At 36.2% G+C, this 16,650-nt stretch overlaps 1 protein-coding gene across 2 annotated transcripts in view; it reads left to right on the top strand.

The window, feature by feature from the left end:
* Positions 1-16,650, top strand: part of ATP6V1H (ATPase H+ transporting V1 subunit H) — a 132,924-nt gene that overhangs the window by 27,928 nt on the left and 88,346 nt on the right. The window contains exons 6-7 of one of the 2 annotated variants that reach the window (XM_032422037.1): positions 792-896; positions 4,205-4,258. In XM_032422037.1, coding sequence (XP_032277928.1) covers positions 792-896; positions 4,205-4,258 — 159 coding nt within the window. The remainder of the gene's footprint in view (positions 1-791; positions 897-4,204; positions 4,259-16,650) is intronic. The other variant, XM_032422038.1, reaches the window with a different exon arrangement.

Here is a 16,650-nt window from a genome sequence, read left to right as displayed (position 1 = left end):
AAGAAACCTGAGAAATCTTTAGATGAGGAGAAAAGGTTTATAGCGAGGAGAGATGGCTATTTAATATGCAGGATGTATTTTATACTAAGATAGAGATTTTTTTTAACATTTTTAAAAAAGATTTTATTTATTTATTTGACAGAGAGAGACACAGTGCGAAAGGGAACACAAGCAGGGGGAGTGGGAGAGGGAGAAGCAGGCCTCCCGCTGAGCAGGGAGCCTGATGCGGGGCTCGATCCCAGGACTCTGGGATCATGACCTGAGCTGAAGGCAGACGCCTAACAACTGAGCCACCCAGGCGCCCCACTAAGATAGAGATTTTTAAGCATGAGGACTCACGGGGGTTTGGAATGAATGAAGGCCACAGCTGGCAATTTGTTGTAGACATTGCTCTGAACTCTGGCAAGCAATTTGGTGGAAGTCTGCAGATTTTTGAATATCAGCATCTACAAATTCATTAAAAATACTTATGATTGTCTCCAAAAAAAAGATTCTTTTGATTTTTGCTGGTCTTATAATGAATCCCAATCTTACTTTTGGAACTCAGAATAATACAAGGAATGTCATGAAATTCTTAAAATATAACTAATTTTGTTTGACCTTAAAGGAACTGTTTAAAAATATATTTTGACTATATTGCAAGATGTATTTTAAAAAATGAAATACAAACTTATTTTGGAGGAGTTGAGGATTGAAAAAAATCACAGCAAAGTGGTTGTGAGTCCTGCTTTTTAAGGTATATGATGTGATTTTAGAATCAACATAATATTCAAATACATTTTTTTTTTCAGGCAGCACGAATTATTGCGAAGTTAGCAGCTTGGGGGAAAGAACTAATGGAAGGCAGTGACTTAAATTACTATTTCAATTGGATAAAAACTCAGCTGAGTTCACAGGTAAAAGACACTTTTTTTTTAGTATCTTTGAAAGGAATGTGACACCCATATTAACCTATTAGTGAAATTACAAAAAAAGTTATATTAAAATAATGCCACTTTGAACTTGATAAGTAAGTCAAACTACTCTTAGGTATGGTAGTATGCTTTACTTTTTCTTTCTTTGACTAGCTTCAACTCAAACCTTTCTGTCTTTGCCATTTGGGATTTTCCATTCATGCTTTTTAGTGGGCAGGGAGTCTCTTCCTTCCGGGTGGCTACCAAGATCACACAGGTGGGAGAACTGAGAGGAGTTGCACAATTCCAGACAGCATACTCATGTAAGGCTTGTAAGAAGGGAAGAGGAACGGTATAGCAGGAGACAGAGTGCAGGCAAGCTTCAGGCTGAGAGACTTCAACTGCAGCTCCCATGCCTTGGGGACCTTGATTCTCCAAGATTTGTGCAGGAAGTTTTGGGTTTGGGGAGAGCTCTTCGTAAGTTTCTAGCAGGATCATTTATGTCCTTCTGGTCACAGAACCAGGCCAAGCTGTCTGACTCATTACACCAATAAACAAACTGGCTCTGGGTGCTACCAGGGGAGTTTTAAACTACAGACAGCACATTACAGATCGTTGGTCAATCCAGTTATTCTGGTCTTGCTCAAGAGTCCATATGAGGCTTCGGGTGCCCCCGGGTAGGCCTGGAGCTGCTGGGTCCAGCTGCAAGGTAACCATTGCACAATGGCACCTCCCCAGGATTTACTGTGTCACTGTGGGATAGAACATTTGGGCCTAGGGTTAATGAAGGCTGCTTAATGGTCATCTTGGTTGCTTTCAGACCTCTCTAGCTCTACTTCATGAAGGAAATAGCTTGCTGGTTAAATGATGGGGAAAATGACAGGTTTTCTGTTTTTGTCTTCATGGTTCCCTAGAACAGGCAAAAGATAGGACACTTATGGTGGCTCAGTGGTTCTTTCCTTTCGGCTTCCAGTGACTAATATTAGTGGTAAGGGGGAGACTGGGAATGATCCTCAGAAAAGGAGTGAAATGAAGGTGGGTGGGGAAGGAGTATTCTGGGGAAGAAAGGGTAGAAGAGAATGAGACTTTGGTGTGGGGATGGCTTACATGAGGAATGGGACCAGTAAAATAATATTGGTAGTTAGTGTGTTGTCAGTGTTAGATTACAAATAAATGTCTATTTGAAATAAATTTTTAGAAAGTTGTAATTCAGATTTCAGTGACATTTTAATAGATTTTAATTTGAGGCATAAGAGAGACACCATGACATTTACTTGGGTTTACTTTTTGTCTTACCATTGCTTGCCTTTTTGGGGAAGTCTCATTGTCTTTTATATTTGGATAGGGATATTTTGGAGTGTATTGAACATAATTAAGTGTTTTTTATATCAGTAGCATAAATTTTTATAGTCTGTTTGGCTTAGTTTTTTTTTTTTTTTTAAGATTTATTTATTTTAGAGAAAGAGAAAGAGAGAACTTGTGAGCAGGGGGAGCGGCAGAGGGAGAGGGAGAAGGAGAGGAGAAGAAGACTCTCTTTTGAGCGTGGAGCCCAACACGGGGTTCGATCCCACAACCTGAGCTGAAACCAAGAGTTGGACGCTTAACTGACTGAGACACCCAGGCGCCCCTGGCTTAGTTTTTAAAAGTATTTTTACAAGAGCCACAAATTTGCAGATTTTACAGAAATTGTGAGGTATTTAAAAAACATAATATTTAGAACATGAAAAATAAGTGTATGAAGATGAGATTTTAAATTTCTAGGTGTGTATCATTTAGGATCAGAATGCTTAACCTTCCCCTCACCCCTCCTTTTCTTTTTTCTTTTTTGAAATTAGTTCTTCCTTTGAACAAACTTCAGTCTGCTTTAGCGTTAGCTTTATGGTAATGGTAGTGAGACTCTATCGTAACTAGATTCATAAAATGAAAATTGGTAGGATAGAATATATACTGTAGTTTGCCACTAACATTTTGGGTTGTTTTCTCACAAGAATAACATTTGTATTGTGCCTTGCAGATGATTTGTTACTTTTGAAATGATTAACTGTGGTTATAACTGTGTCCAAGAATTGGGGGAAATATCTATCATCACTAGTGGAAGCGAAATATTCAGTGTCTAGAACAATTTTCATTAGAACTGAGCTCCTTGTTATTAGATAAATGCTTTAAAAGACCTTTTCTTTATCTTTCTGGTGCGTTCTTTTTATCACAAAGTCTTTGGCTTTCTGTAGTTATGATATGGTGTTTCTGCTTTTAAGTCCTGCTACAAAGTGACTCTTCAGGGTGCCCAGGCCCCTTCTGGCTTTGCTTCTCAGAGTCTGGTCTCTGCTTCTGCTAGGTTCTGAACTGCACTGTCTCTCTTGCTGTGGGCAGACACTTCTTGCAAAGCTTTCTCTCAGGATCAAATTATAGACTTCTTGTTTAAAGAATGAAACATAGGATTATTTGGGATTTTCTTTGCTACTTTGCTTAAATGTCATGTGATGGTGCTGTATCTGGAAGTTCTCTTTCTCTATTGTTAGTGTTTTCTCCCTCATAAAAGGACCACAATTTCATAATTTTAATAGAAATAAACTTTCAGAAGTCCAAATTAGTTGCAAGTTTGGATATTTTGTTGACTTTATATAAGTGACATTTAGGAGCTTTTTCCTTTTTGGTAGTTTAAGCACTGTATATGGGTTGCGGGGGGCCTCATGCCTGGCACTTAGTAGATAATAAAAAAAATTAGTTTGAATAAAACGAAATAAAAATTTCCTTTCAGAAATTCATTACTACTTTTCTCTTGCACATTCAACCTTTGACTTTCTACCTTAACTTTTTTTAGTCATTTCTATATGTCATTTAGACATTATATAACATGTGAAATTCTGATTGTCATTATAACTTGCTAGCATTGCTGTCAATAATCTAATTTTAAGTTCTGTGCAGAATCTTCCCATTACTAGGCACCTATTTTGAAAGCTTTGCCACAGAATATAATGTAGATAGTTCAGTTTAAGATAGTCATCTTACTTGAAAAACAATTCAGTAAGTAAATTCTGAGACTTGGAAATTTGCACCAGCATCATTTATGAAATTTAGCTGGAGCTTAGTATTCAGTTTATTATTGTTCCATTTTTAATTAAGTTATCTGAAAAAGTGTAATATTTAGAATATTTTGTGTCATCCCCATGCTTTTTATTAGTTGATGATACTCCATTAAGTAGGATTAGGAAAAAAATTTATAAAATTGGCTTAGCTCCCTTTCATAAGCTGATAAATTAGGATAAAAATTAAAAACAAAACTAAGTAATAAGTTATTTATTTCGTAATAGAAACTGCGTGGTAGCGGTGTCGCTGTTGAAACAGGAACAGTCTCTTCAAGTGATGTAAGTATATTCCTTCTTAATTCACTGGCCTCCTAACACCATGAATATAATTTATTTTGAGTCATTTAAAATTTTACAGATGTTTACTAGTTCCCCAAATGTAAATCCATATTAATCTTCAGTTAGGTTAAATAGCATTGTAAAAACTATATATTTATGTATATATAAATATTTATGGTCTATTGGTAGATAGGAGACTTGCTCTTCCCTGTTGCTCTTCTTTTCAGGTCCTTTATCTTGGACCTGAGAATCAAGGCAAGAGTCTGAATTCAGATGTACAACTGGAGTGAATAATCATGAAGTTACTCTCTTTCAGGCTTCAGTTATATGATAACCTATCCAATACCTGTTTAACAGATACGTGAATAGTGTGTCAAGGAGTTGAAAACAGTTCAGTTACCTGATGGCATTAAAACTCGTTACTTGCATTGTGTTGCTCAAGGCTTTACGTGGGGCTGTATGCTGGCCAGAACCTCCACCTGCCCCTTTTTTTTTGGCCATACTCTCCCCACATTTTTCAGAGCCCAAAGGGTAAAGGTTAAAATTAATCACGTCTCCCCAAGTTCCCTTCTTGGTTGGACTTATCTTCCCCATTTGGGAACAGTTTATCTTTGTTATATTCTGAATACTTCAAGAACTGGCAGTAAGTTTGGACAAGTAAGGGTTGGCATGATTAGAGCCAATTGAGAATAAGATAGGGAAAAAGAAAGTTAGAAATGTAGGTGAGGTGCATCTATCTTCATTAGTGGGAAATATCTCTGGGAAACTGGAAGGCATCTTCAGAGGGCAGTGTCTACCACCTGCCAGTAGTAGACCTAAATGAAGCTGTGTAGGAGCCATGTAATATCCATATTAATTACCAGTACTTCCATAATCAGCTTGGAATATATCTGTTTGTGTGCTCTGAGACTGTAGATGGCAGCAGCACCCATTTTCACAGCCAAGAGCAAGGCTTCTCTTGGGGCAGGGGTTGAAGGATTTGACAAATAGTGTGTTAGGTCAGAATATGGCTATTAACCTTCCGAAGAGGAACCAGAACAAGGTGCAGAACTAGAAGAGCGATCTTGGGGTCAGAGTGGGGTAAGGAGGTGATAGGTTGGAAGTCTAGATATTCAGTCATAAGCACGTGTTTAAGTTGAGAATATTTTTGTGACTTGAATTTTTACGGGTTTGAAATTTTGAAAAATTATTTAATTCATGTATTAGACTTATTGATAAATTTTTAAAAAGGTATTTTCAGAATTATGTATCTTATAAACTTATTTGAGTGATTGTTAATGTGTTTGTAAGTTAATAAAGCTTACATAATGAGTTGCAAGCTCTGGTGACATGACATTCTTATCTTGTTCTTTTCTGTCCAGTGTATTGGAAAAACAAAACTAACTAATTGAATTGGCAGTACATTAGTCAGAGTGGTTTACTTGGTAGACTCCTACACATACCTCCCAAACAGAATTAGCATCAGAGGTAATTGTGAGTAAGGAAAAGATGGCCTTTGATTTTTGACCTTCTTCCTTCTCATACCCTTCAAACTTAAACATACTTGCTGTCTCTTCCTGAAGGTTCTTACTTTTTCTACTGGCTATCAACTTGGAATGCAGACTTTAATAAGTTGAGCATAAGGTGGTAGCTTCTCCTCTGATATGATTTAAGAGGGGAATCTGAATTGGTAACTAATACTTATTGAGCTCTTACTATGTGCCCGGCACTGCTTTCTTCAGTTTACATTTACATCTCCTTGAATATTCACACTCCCTCTCTGACTTAGGTCTTACTGTAAGCCACATTGTATAGATGTGAGCAGTGAGGCTGCACAGAATTGCAACACCAATTTGCCTCAAGTCATTCAGGTAATGAGTGGCAAAAACCCCAAAGAAAGGAATTGCTTGCCAAGAGAATTCCTTTTGAGGCAACAGAAATGCAGTTGGGTCTTTAGGCATTCCCCAAGTCGCATAGCCTGCTCAGCCTTGTACAGATATTGGTATTACATCTTAAAGTCCCTTTAGGTTTTCCCAGAGCATGGAAAAGCAGTTTGGGAAATTGCATTACACAATATTGCCACTTGATGTCAGTAGAAAACACACACAAGTTTTATACCACAAAATGTGAATTAAGAATGATTCAACAGTCTTACCTTTAAAATGGCCACAGAAGCATCATTGTAAGTTATGAGTGGATCATTACAAACATTTTTCTTTAAATGTCCTTAGATAAGTAGACTTTCCTTAACATGCATTCTGTTGTCTCTGCCTGAAGATGAAAATAATACATGACACCAAATCTAATGCACTTACCTTAAACTGTTCAGTTCTTTACTGGGTCTCGAATGTGAGTACTCAAGTCTTCTGTTCTGAGGAAGCTGCACAGCTGTGGACATTGATTAATGCTGATGCCCTGATAAAAAGATGAATACTGTGATATCTCACAGGCTTTGCAGGATTTAGAAAGAATCTGGGAATTTCTTGTTTGTTTGTTTTCTTTTTCTTCTGTCCAGCTTCACTTATACTTGTATAGGAGGGAGCAAGGTGACTCCCCATCTGACTATGTCTTGATCTCTGGCTATTTTGTTGCCGATCCAGTTTGGCATTAGTTACTGCAAGATAAACATTGTTTCATTGATAGTAAGTAACTTGATGAAGTTGCTGGGTTCTCCTTATTATTTCATCTTGTCTTTTAATGTTCTGGAGCAGTTCTGTCCATCAGAACTTCCCATGATGTTGGAACTGTCCATTATGGTAGCCCCTTGTGGCTGTTAAGGACTTGGAAAGGTGGTAAATGCAAGTGAGGAAATAAATTTTCGATTTTATTTAGTTTTTAAAATTTTTAAGTTTTTTTAAATCAAAATATATGTCACACACCATAAAATCCATCCATTTGCAGTTCAGTAGGTTTTAGTATATTTACAGAGTTGTACAGCCATTACCACAATCTAGTTTTATAACATTTTTAACACCTCAGAAAGAAAACCCTGTACACATTAACAGTCCTTCCTCATTCCTACTCCCCACTCCCAACCTCTGGCAACCATTCATCTACTGTCTCTCTTTCTGTCTCTTCTGGCCATTTCATAAAAATAAAGCACATAGCATGTGGTTGGTTGTCTATAACTGGCTTCTTTCACTTAGCATAATGTTTTTAAGATTCATGCATGTTTTAGCACATAGTAACAGCATTTTAGAATGAGAGAAATGAAACTTTTCTTAAATTGTTTTCTGTGGCAGTTCTAATATCCTTGTTAATATGAAGATAGTTTTACTGTTTTGGTTTTGTTTTTAATTTAATGCTGTGCTGATGTGGCACTTTTCAGTCTTCCAGAAGAGGTAGAAAAAAAAAGAAGAGGTAGAGTATTTTAATGATTTAGTTCTTTTCCACTTGGTTGTTAAGTGCACCCAAAAGTGCTGCCCAAGTAGCAGAAATAAGTGGCTGTGTCAGGAATTCATACAGTTCAGGCCTGTTATTTAACTGTAGTCTGCTCTGGCTGGTGAACTGTGAAGTCTGTGAGGACTCAGAGGAATTCACAATCAGTTATGTGACTGTGTAAGTTTCAAGAGTATTGTTATTTACTTAAAACAATTCTTGGAGGATTTTCATTATTTAATTGCCTTTTATCTTCTTGCCACAAAATTAATACATTTTAAACATTGGGGATCATTAAAATACATGCACAGAATGAACATTAAGGAGGGAAGATAAGAATCTGTGAGTTTTGTTTTTCTGATCAGATTTTTGGAAGGACTGTCTGGAAGTATATTCTGGCAATACAGAAGAAAGTAAAGTGATAAGGTATTTCAGTATAAGATTTTCTTTTACAAATCATTGTCAAAGCATAGCACTGATAATAATAATAATAAGTAATCTAATATGGTGCATTAGAAGTGTTCTTGGAAGTTGTATATAAAGCAATAATTTATAAAGTAAATAATTATTTTCTCAAGTTCACAATTTTTCTATATAGTAAAGAATCTCATTACATGACTGAGCCAATTAGGTTGAAAGCAATGCTTTAAGGGGAGTTAGAAATTTGTAAATTAATAATGAAATTACGTTTTTTTTTGGTAAAAGTCTAAGACTAAATTATCTTAATTTAGGCATTAATTTAATCTTGGTATTTTATGAGTATTGACTAGACGATCTCTTTGAGTAAGCCAAACTTCAAGAGAATTCTTGAGCTTATATATATTTTAGTTCCTGCATATGAGGTAATACACCTTATGGTTGTTTTGTGCTTTGTAGAACTGATTTGAGTTCAGTTTTGAGGAGGTTTTTTCCCTTTAATTTGTTAGGGCTGGTATTTCCCTTTATTGATGATAGAACAGTTGAAGATTTTAATTGATTTGCCAAAGATAATTTGGCAAAACTCCTGATAGGCAGAGCCTCTCCTCTTTTCCCTTCCTTCCTTTGTCTTTTTTCTTTTTCTTTTCTTTATTGTTGTTTTTTTTAAAATTTTTTAAATTTAGTTTAATTTTTTATGTTCATTAGCCACTGTATAGTGTTTTTTTTTTCTTTTTTTGTTATGTCTTAACCCACACAAAGTAAAATGCACAGATTTTAAATGTTCAGCTAAATGAATTTATATATATCCTGTGTCCTCCTGCTCAATACCTTCCTTTGGCTAAACTCTCAGCAAGGTTATTGTTTTCATGGTATCTGTTACTAGTGATTAGTTTTGCCTACTCTTGAACTCCATTGTAGTGGAATCATATATATGAACTCTTACGTGTCTGAATTTTCTTGCCAATATTGTGCCAGTGAGATTCATTCATGTTGCATTTAACAGAAATTCATTCTTTTTATTGCCATGTAGTAATCCATTGAACGAATATTTTCTGTTATCTTATTAATGGATATTTTGGGTTACTTCTAGTTTTTGGCTATTGTGAATAATCTTGCTATGAACATTCTTGTACCTGGCTTTTGTAGATGTGATCACTATAATCACGTACGTCTGGAGCACTTAATTCTAGAATGGAATTGCTGCGTTGTAAGGTATATGTAAATTTAGTAGATACTGCAAATCAGTGTTCTAAATCAATTTATGTGTCCCTCAACAAAGTGTGAGAATTCCAGTTGTTTCAGTCCTTACTGACACATTGTCTTGTGTTATTTTTTTTGTCTTGTGTTATTTTTTAAAGCGAATGTCTGTTACAGAAGTAAAAATGACACACATATATGCATACACTCACTTTTTAGTTCTACAAGAAAAGATTCATATAATTGTCATGAAACATAAATACTTTTGGGTCTATTCAAATCAGCAGTCCTCCATTTCATGTAAAACTGGCTTCTGGAATCTATTTTTTTAGTCACTTATGTGTTTGAAAAGTTCGACTTGGTGCTTCACCAATTCCACTGTACTGTGCATTTTTACTGTCTGTGGGAGAGGTGCTTTTTACTGCAATGCAGACATGTTATTTCAAGTGCACACGATTCCAAAATTTTAGTGAATATTATTTTTGCTCTTTCTCATTTAGTTTGTACTTAAACCCCAGCGTTATGAAGATGAATATTGAAAATATGTCTATAAATGTTTTTATAACAGTTTTACTTTGGTACAATATCACTAGTTTTTATCTTTATCTTTTGTTGCCTGCCTGTTTTCTAATCCCTTAGTTCTTGAATTACTTTGTAATTCTGCAGAGTATGGATTTCTGAGATCATATTTGCCACGAAGGTAAATTTTACCAGTTGCTATTTTCCCTATGGTCTGATTATTCCACCATAACATAAGAGAGTTTGCATTTCAGCAACACTGGAAAATTTCTTTTAAATGTGTTGAGAAGTAAAAATAGTTTAGCAGTGAGGTTTGCTGCAGTGAGAGGGCATGTTGTGGCCAATTCTCAGCCCAGGATGTCTGGTGCAGCACAGACAACTGTAGTTCAACCATGAAGAGAGTGGATTTCTAGGACCAATCCAAGATTAACTCACTATTTTAATTTCAACAAATTATATCTCCTTTTTAAGACTCATCTGAAAAATTGGGTGTCATAATATTTCCCTTTTATTTTTAATTTTAATTTTTTAAAAGTGCTTTGAAAAATATGTGTTAAATTATTTTTATAAAACATTTTTAATTTCTTTTTTGACAGTTTTTTGATTAGTTGTGAAGGTTAGAAGATAACATTTTGATTCCTGAAAAAACAAAACCTTTACCTTAAGGAAGAACTCTGGTTGGATGACATTTAAACAAATAGTATTTAGGAAACAATGCATTGAGTATCTAAAATATCTTTATTGTGTGTATGTATTTTGTTGTTGTTATTAAGTCAGTCCAAATACAGGTGATTTTTTGTTAATGGAGAAGTGAATTCGTTAAGCTATTTATTTATTTATTTATTTATAAAAAAGATTTTATTTATTTCACAGAGAGAGAGGGAGAGCACGAGCACGGGGGTGGGGAGTTGGGAGGAGCAGAGAGAGAGGGAGAAGCAGACTTCCTGCTGAGCAGGGAACCTGATACAGGGCTCTACCCCAGGATCTCAGGATCATGACCTGAGCTGAAGGTAGATGCTCAACCGACTGAGCCACCCAGAAACCCCTACTTTAGTAATTTAAATGAAAATTATCATCTGCCGTAAGTGAGCTCTTTTAACATAAATATTTTCTAGTAAAATAGGATGATATAAGGTACAGCCAGAATTGACTAGCAATTTATATTAGTTTTCAAATTGAGATAAATTAAAAGAAAATACTAGACAATCAGATAAGATCCATACTACCAAACAGATTTAATTTTGGCTCCAAAAAGAAATAGGATAATGGTGCTATGTTGTATATATTTCTGCAGTATGGATTGTTATTAGGATAAAAATTTTGGCCAAACTTTTAATTATGGAACCATATCTGTTAGAGCCCCATTCGTTTGGAATTTGTGTAAGATATGAAGTTTGTTTGTATTTATTTTGTTTGTTCATTCAATCAAGAAATATGTATTGAGTACCAACCAGGTACAGTGCATGGTGGTGAAAGCGTAGCACTGAACAGGATGGGCAGGACTCCTGCCTACATAGGGCTTCGTCTTAGGGAGGACAGCATTAGACAAGTAATTACACGCTGTGATTATTTTAGTACCCTTCTGGCAATGCTTATAATGTAAGAGAGAAGCACAGGTTCTTTCAGAGTGTGCAGTGAGGGGTCTCATCTGGGGTCAGTTTGCTCAGGCTTCCTGAGGAAGCAGAGGGATGAGGACTGTGCCTGCATTGGAGGGAAGTGTGTGGAGAACCTGGGCGGACAAGGGAGAGCCAGTGGTGCTGTAGGGGTGCAGGCGTAGGGAGAGTGGGGAGGTAAGGCAGGCCGGCCCAGGGTATTCAGGGCCTTAGCGATCACATAGGGTTTTAGGACTTTTCCTCGGCAGGGGGAAGCCATTGAAGAATATTAAGATGGGGAGTCCCATGGCATAGGGCAGCGCCGGGAAGGAGGGCAGCATTTGTCAGTGCATGGTGCTGGATCTGCCATCCTGCAGTGTTAACACTGTTCCCCTTGATTGCTGTATGGCTTACTTTTTTCCTTTCCTGGCATTCTGTCACTTGTCTCCTCAGCAGTGATTCCCTCTCCAGGGAGCCTACTTAAAAGAGCACCCATGTCTCCCTCTCTGCATTTCCTATTTCCCTTTCTTAATGGCATTTTTGTTGTATTGAACTTGTCAAACTCCAGTACGCTCTGTAATTTAGCTGTTTTTGTGTGCTTTTCCTCTTTCTCCATTAGACTGTAAGCTCCCTGATGGAAGGGATTGAGGTCTGTTTGTTCATGGTTGTGTGTCCAGTGCAAGAACAGCGTCTTACACGTAGCAGTCACTCAGTAAACATTTGTTGAATGAATATTGAATACAGACTTGTAGAACCTTTCTGGGGACCAGTTGAGAACTTAAAATGTTGGAGGCCTTATGTCCCTTACTAGTTTCTGACAGTCCAGGCAGTCTGGAGTTGTAGCTGTCAAACAGTGTACTAGAACTGGAGGGGCAAATGGGCTTCTTCATCTTTGGTTGGATTCTAGCTACAGATATATTTGAAAATAAAGTGAAGTCCCTTCTGCATACCAGATAATATAAGCAACCCAATAAATGTTGAATGGAGTATAAGATTTCTTAAATGGAAAAAGAAAATTGCAAATGAAAGTTACAGTATAATCTTATTTGTATTTTTTAAAAAAAGATGTACATATAATGTATAGAATCTGCAGTTTACACAGATCTACTAATAGCGATTGTATCTTAGCAGTGGTACTGAGGGGTGATAAGAAGGAGGTTTTATTTTATGCCATTCTATATTGATTGACTATTTTTTAAAAAAGATTTTTAGTTTTATTTATTTTTAAATATTTATTTATTAGAGAGAGAAAGCGGGAGGAGGGGCAGAGGGAGAGGGAGAGAAAATCTCAAGCAGACTCCCTGCTGAGCGTGGAGCCTGACATGGGGCTTGATCTCACAACCCTGAGATCATGACCTGAGCCGAAAGCAAGAGTCAGATGCTTAACTGACTGCGCCACCCAGGTGCCCGTTGATTGGATATTTTATCATAAATACGTACAAAGAATTTCATGTAAAATTAAGGTCAATAAAAGTCATGTAGACAAATATTAATGAGGTTCCATACTACTTGTCAAGTCTAGGGCCCAGAAGCTGGATCATATAGGCAATGTCCTTCGGAGTTCTGAGCATAGGAGTCAGGGAGAGGTCAGCTGGAAAAGGTGAGGCTCAGGTATACGGCTTCAAGGGAAGGCACAGAGATGTTCTTCCTTATTTTATTCTTTCTTGTGACATTTCTGTTTGGAAGGAGCAATGTTTGATTACCTCAAATACTACTTCATCAGTTTGGCAGTTTTTGATATTGTCCTGTAAGATAGACTATTTCTCTGTCATTCACTTCTTGTTCAGTTTGTCTTTGAAATCTTGTGAGATTTCAGGATTTTCTATTAGCAATTACAGCTATTTCAAGAATAATTTTTAAAGTCCTAATAGAATAGGAAATTCTAGCAAAAAGAGAAATATATACAGCAGGAAAAGATCAAGATTGTGTTTACATTGAACAGTGTGGAGGATAGTAGTACATTTTTATATTATTCTCATGGAAGTGGAAATGAGCTTAAGGGAAAGGATAAGGGGGCTTCTATATTTTGTCTTTTTTCTTTTTAAATAGTATCTTACTAGGCGGAAAACAAAAATCACTTCACTTGGACAAAATATATCTTAAAACTTTAGGTTTTCCTTTTTTCCTCATAAAGCCAAATGGCATGATAAAAAAAATCCAAGTGGAATGAATATTTATTCATTTAGCAAACAAACATTTTTAAAGTCCTGGGTTTGTTTTTTTTTTTCTTTTTTCTTTTGTCAGGGACTATGCTTAAATGCTGAGATTAAGAAAGACTCCTCTTTTGCTCTCTGGTCGAATGGGGATGACTGAGACACAAACACATACACACACACACTCATACAAAGGGATTTACAAATAGAGATTTATATGTGGCACATGGAAGTGATTAATTCCATCTGGGGAAATCAGAATACAGTAGTAGTTGCAGCAGCAAACATTTGTTGACTATTGTATGACAGGTACCTTTAAAACTCTTTCATACATTAACTGATGAAATTATACTGACATTCCATGGGATTTGTCCTGTTATCCCCATTTTATGGATAGGAAGCTCATTCAAGGTCACATAGTTTGTAAGTGGCTGAGTGTGGCAGGCTGGTTCCAGAACCTTTGTTCCTAATGGTTATATACTATATACTACTATACTACTACCATACTGTATACAGCTGCCTTTCTTTCATGGTGGAGGAGTTAACAATTGATCTAACAATTTATCTAACAATTGATCTAGGTTAACCTGGCAGCAGGTGAGTCAATTCAGATGGCAAAGAGAATCGGGGGAGAGCTGTTCAGTTAGTGTTGGAGGTACAGGTCTGGTTCTCAGGTGGAAGTAACTGTTCGAACTGGCATTTTAAAGTCAGTGGTGATCCTAGAATTTGCCATACTAATGGCGTGATAAGATACAAAAGAGGTAAAAGTTTGGTGATAATTCCTTCAAGAAACCTTCATGTATTGGGAGGAAGAAAGAGGCAGAGATTGGTACAGGGCTTAGGGACAGCTTTAAGGTGGGAAAGGATTGAATATATATAGAGGCTGTGGAGAGGAAGCCTATCAAACAGAGACTGCGGATGTAGAGAGGGGTCTGGTAGACGGAACATCATGCGGGAGGAATGGGATATAGACTTTGCTGGGGCTGAGGGTTGTGGACAGGAATAAGTCTGCTGGTCTCCTAGGTGAGAGAGAGGCAAGAATGGCTACAAGCGTAGATCACTTTTGGGTGGGGGGGTGAGATGTTTGCAGCTGGCCAATCTCTAACTAGTGGTATGTATATTTTCTCATACTGCTGAGAGTGAGGGAAGAGAGTAGGACAGGAGGGTAGTGGTGAGTGTGGGTGACTGGGGAATGGCAGAGAGGACAGACCAGAATTGCTTGATGGCTTTGCAGGATTGTATGATTTTCTCCAGCAGTACTGAATTACCTTTCTCTGGGAGTAGAGATGGTGACTTGTTGGCTTGATTGAAGACTGAGTATTTAGAAAAACAATTGTTGAGTAATTTTACATATGAGAGTAATAGGACACATGTGAGTGAAAGATAATAAAGTGATATAATTTACTTTGTTTAATTGAAGGCAATAATTCAGTCATTTGCCAGTGTTGCCGTCACTATATACTTTGAAAGTGATTTCTGGAATGGTATTTGGACTGCTTCATGATGTATAATAGGTGCAAGTGCAATTTTAGAACCAGGATCTTTAATAAGCACATTTATAATGTGAATCCGGAAGCTCTATGACCGTGAAGAATCCATATTTGAAATGTATCCTGTATTTCAACATGGTATAGTAAAATGGACACAGAAAAGAAAGGCTTCCAGTGAACCAAGACATTTTTGCGTTGAGAGGAAATTGATGATAAATGGAAGAGGAGAGAGTGCCCTAGGTTGCATTTTTATTCATTATATGTAGAAATCTTGCTTAAGCTTTCTCTCTAAACAAGAAAAATGGAATTCATCTTTCACAAAGGATTACTACCTGCTGACTTAATTGGAAAAAAATAACATACTTTTTTTTCCATTATGGAAGATTGTTTTAGAGCTGAAAATTCACTTTTTTTTTTTTTTTTTGGTCATTTCTGCTAATGTTTTGAGTTTCCAGGCAAATTATATTACTGGATACATAGAGCTTTTGGGAAACCATGTTCACTACTTTCTAGGTAAAATCTAAGATAACCTTTTCTTGATAACTTTTGATAATTCCACCAAATGTACTTATATCATTGTGTTTTTATAGTTGAATGCCTAGAATTTCCTTGAAGTGTTAGGTTTTAACGAACTTTGAGTTAAAACACAGAGCCTAGTAGCATCGTATATATTAGGTGTTGTGAATTTTTATAACATTCTTGATTCTCTCTCTCTCTCTTTCTTTCCTTCTTTTTATTTTATTTTATTTTACTTTATTAGCATGTTCTTTAAGGCTAGAGTCTGAAAATCCGTCTTGTCTCTCTGTTCTTATAGATGTTAGGCTCATGGTAAATATTTAGAGAAGAGCCCAGGTTAGGTGTTGCTATTAGCTTTGCTAAAATGGAGGTGCCTGTATTATTCCTGGGGATATTATTCCTGTTTATTTCAGGTTCCAGATTTAACCACAGTTTCCCTAGAACGGTACTATTGAACTGATAGTTGTTAAAAATTATAGAGCAAAGGTCTTTTTCAAATGTTTAATTAGACTTCTTGTACACTATATATATATGTATATATATATATATATATATACATATATATATACACATTTCTAAATTCCCATTTATTGAATTTCTACAAAATGGCTAGCTGTATGCTAAATGAATTACTTTATTTAATCCTAACAGTACCCCTTTGGGATGCTTGGAGGCGTCATCCATCTTAAGGACAAAAGAAATTGAGTATTGGAAAGGTTCAGTGACTCACCTCAGACCATTTAAATATAGGCTCGTCTCAAAGCATATGGTTTTATCTTTTTAATTTTATTGTCATTCTTTGATATTTCTGCAGTTATGAAGAGCAGTATTATCTCTGTAGTGCCTGTCTTCAGGACTAAGTGAAACATTGCAAGATAACATTTATCAAGCCATTATCAAAGATATGGTTACTTTGTTCCTTGATTTCCCTGTGTGTTAAGTAGTCTTGAACTATGTAGGTTTAATTTGGCAGAGAAAATCAACTGCATTTCTAAAAGGTAGAGAGAAAAATAAAAATGGAGATTGATTTTGAAAAAATAGTAGGGACTTTTGGATGTTTTGATGATAAGCTCAGTAAAAAAATCCAGACTTTTTGTATGTGCGTGATCTCATGTCTTTAAATGCTTTACAATTTTAAAACCTTGTACTTC

This window comes from Phoca vitulina, unplaced genomic scaffold (genome assembly GCF_004348235.1).
Source record: "Phoca vitulina isolate PV1807 unplaced genomic scaffold, GSC_HSeal_1.0 scaffold25, whole genome shotgun sequence".
NCBI classification, from domain to species: Eukaryota; Metazoa; Chordata; class Mammalia; order Carnivora; family Phocidae; genus Phoca; species Phoca vitulina.
The sequence above is the reverse complement of the archived record's forward strand: the minus strand, read 5'-3'. Positions and strand labels throughout refer to the sequence as shown.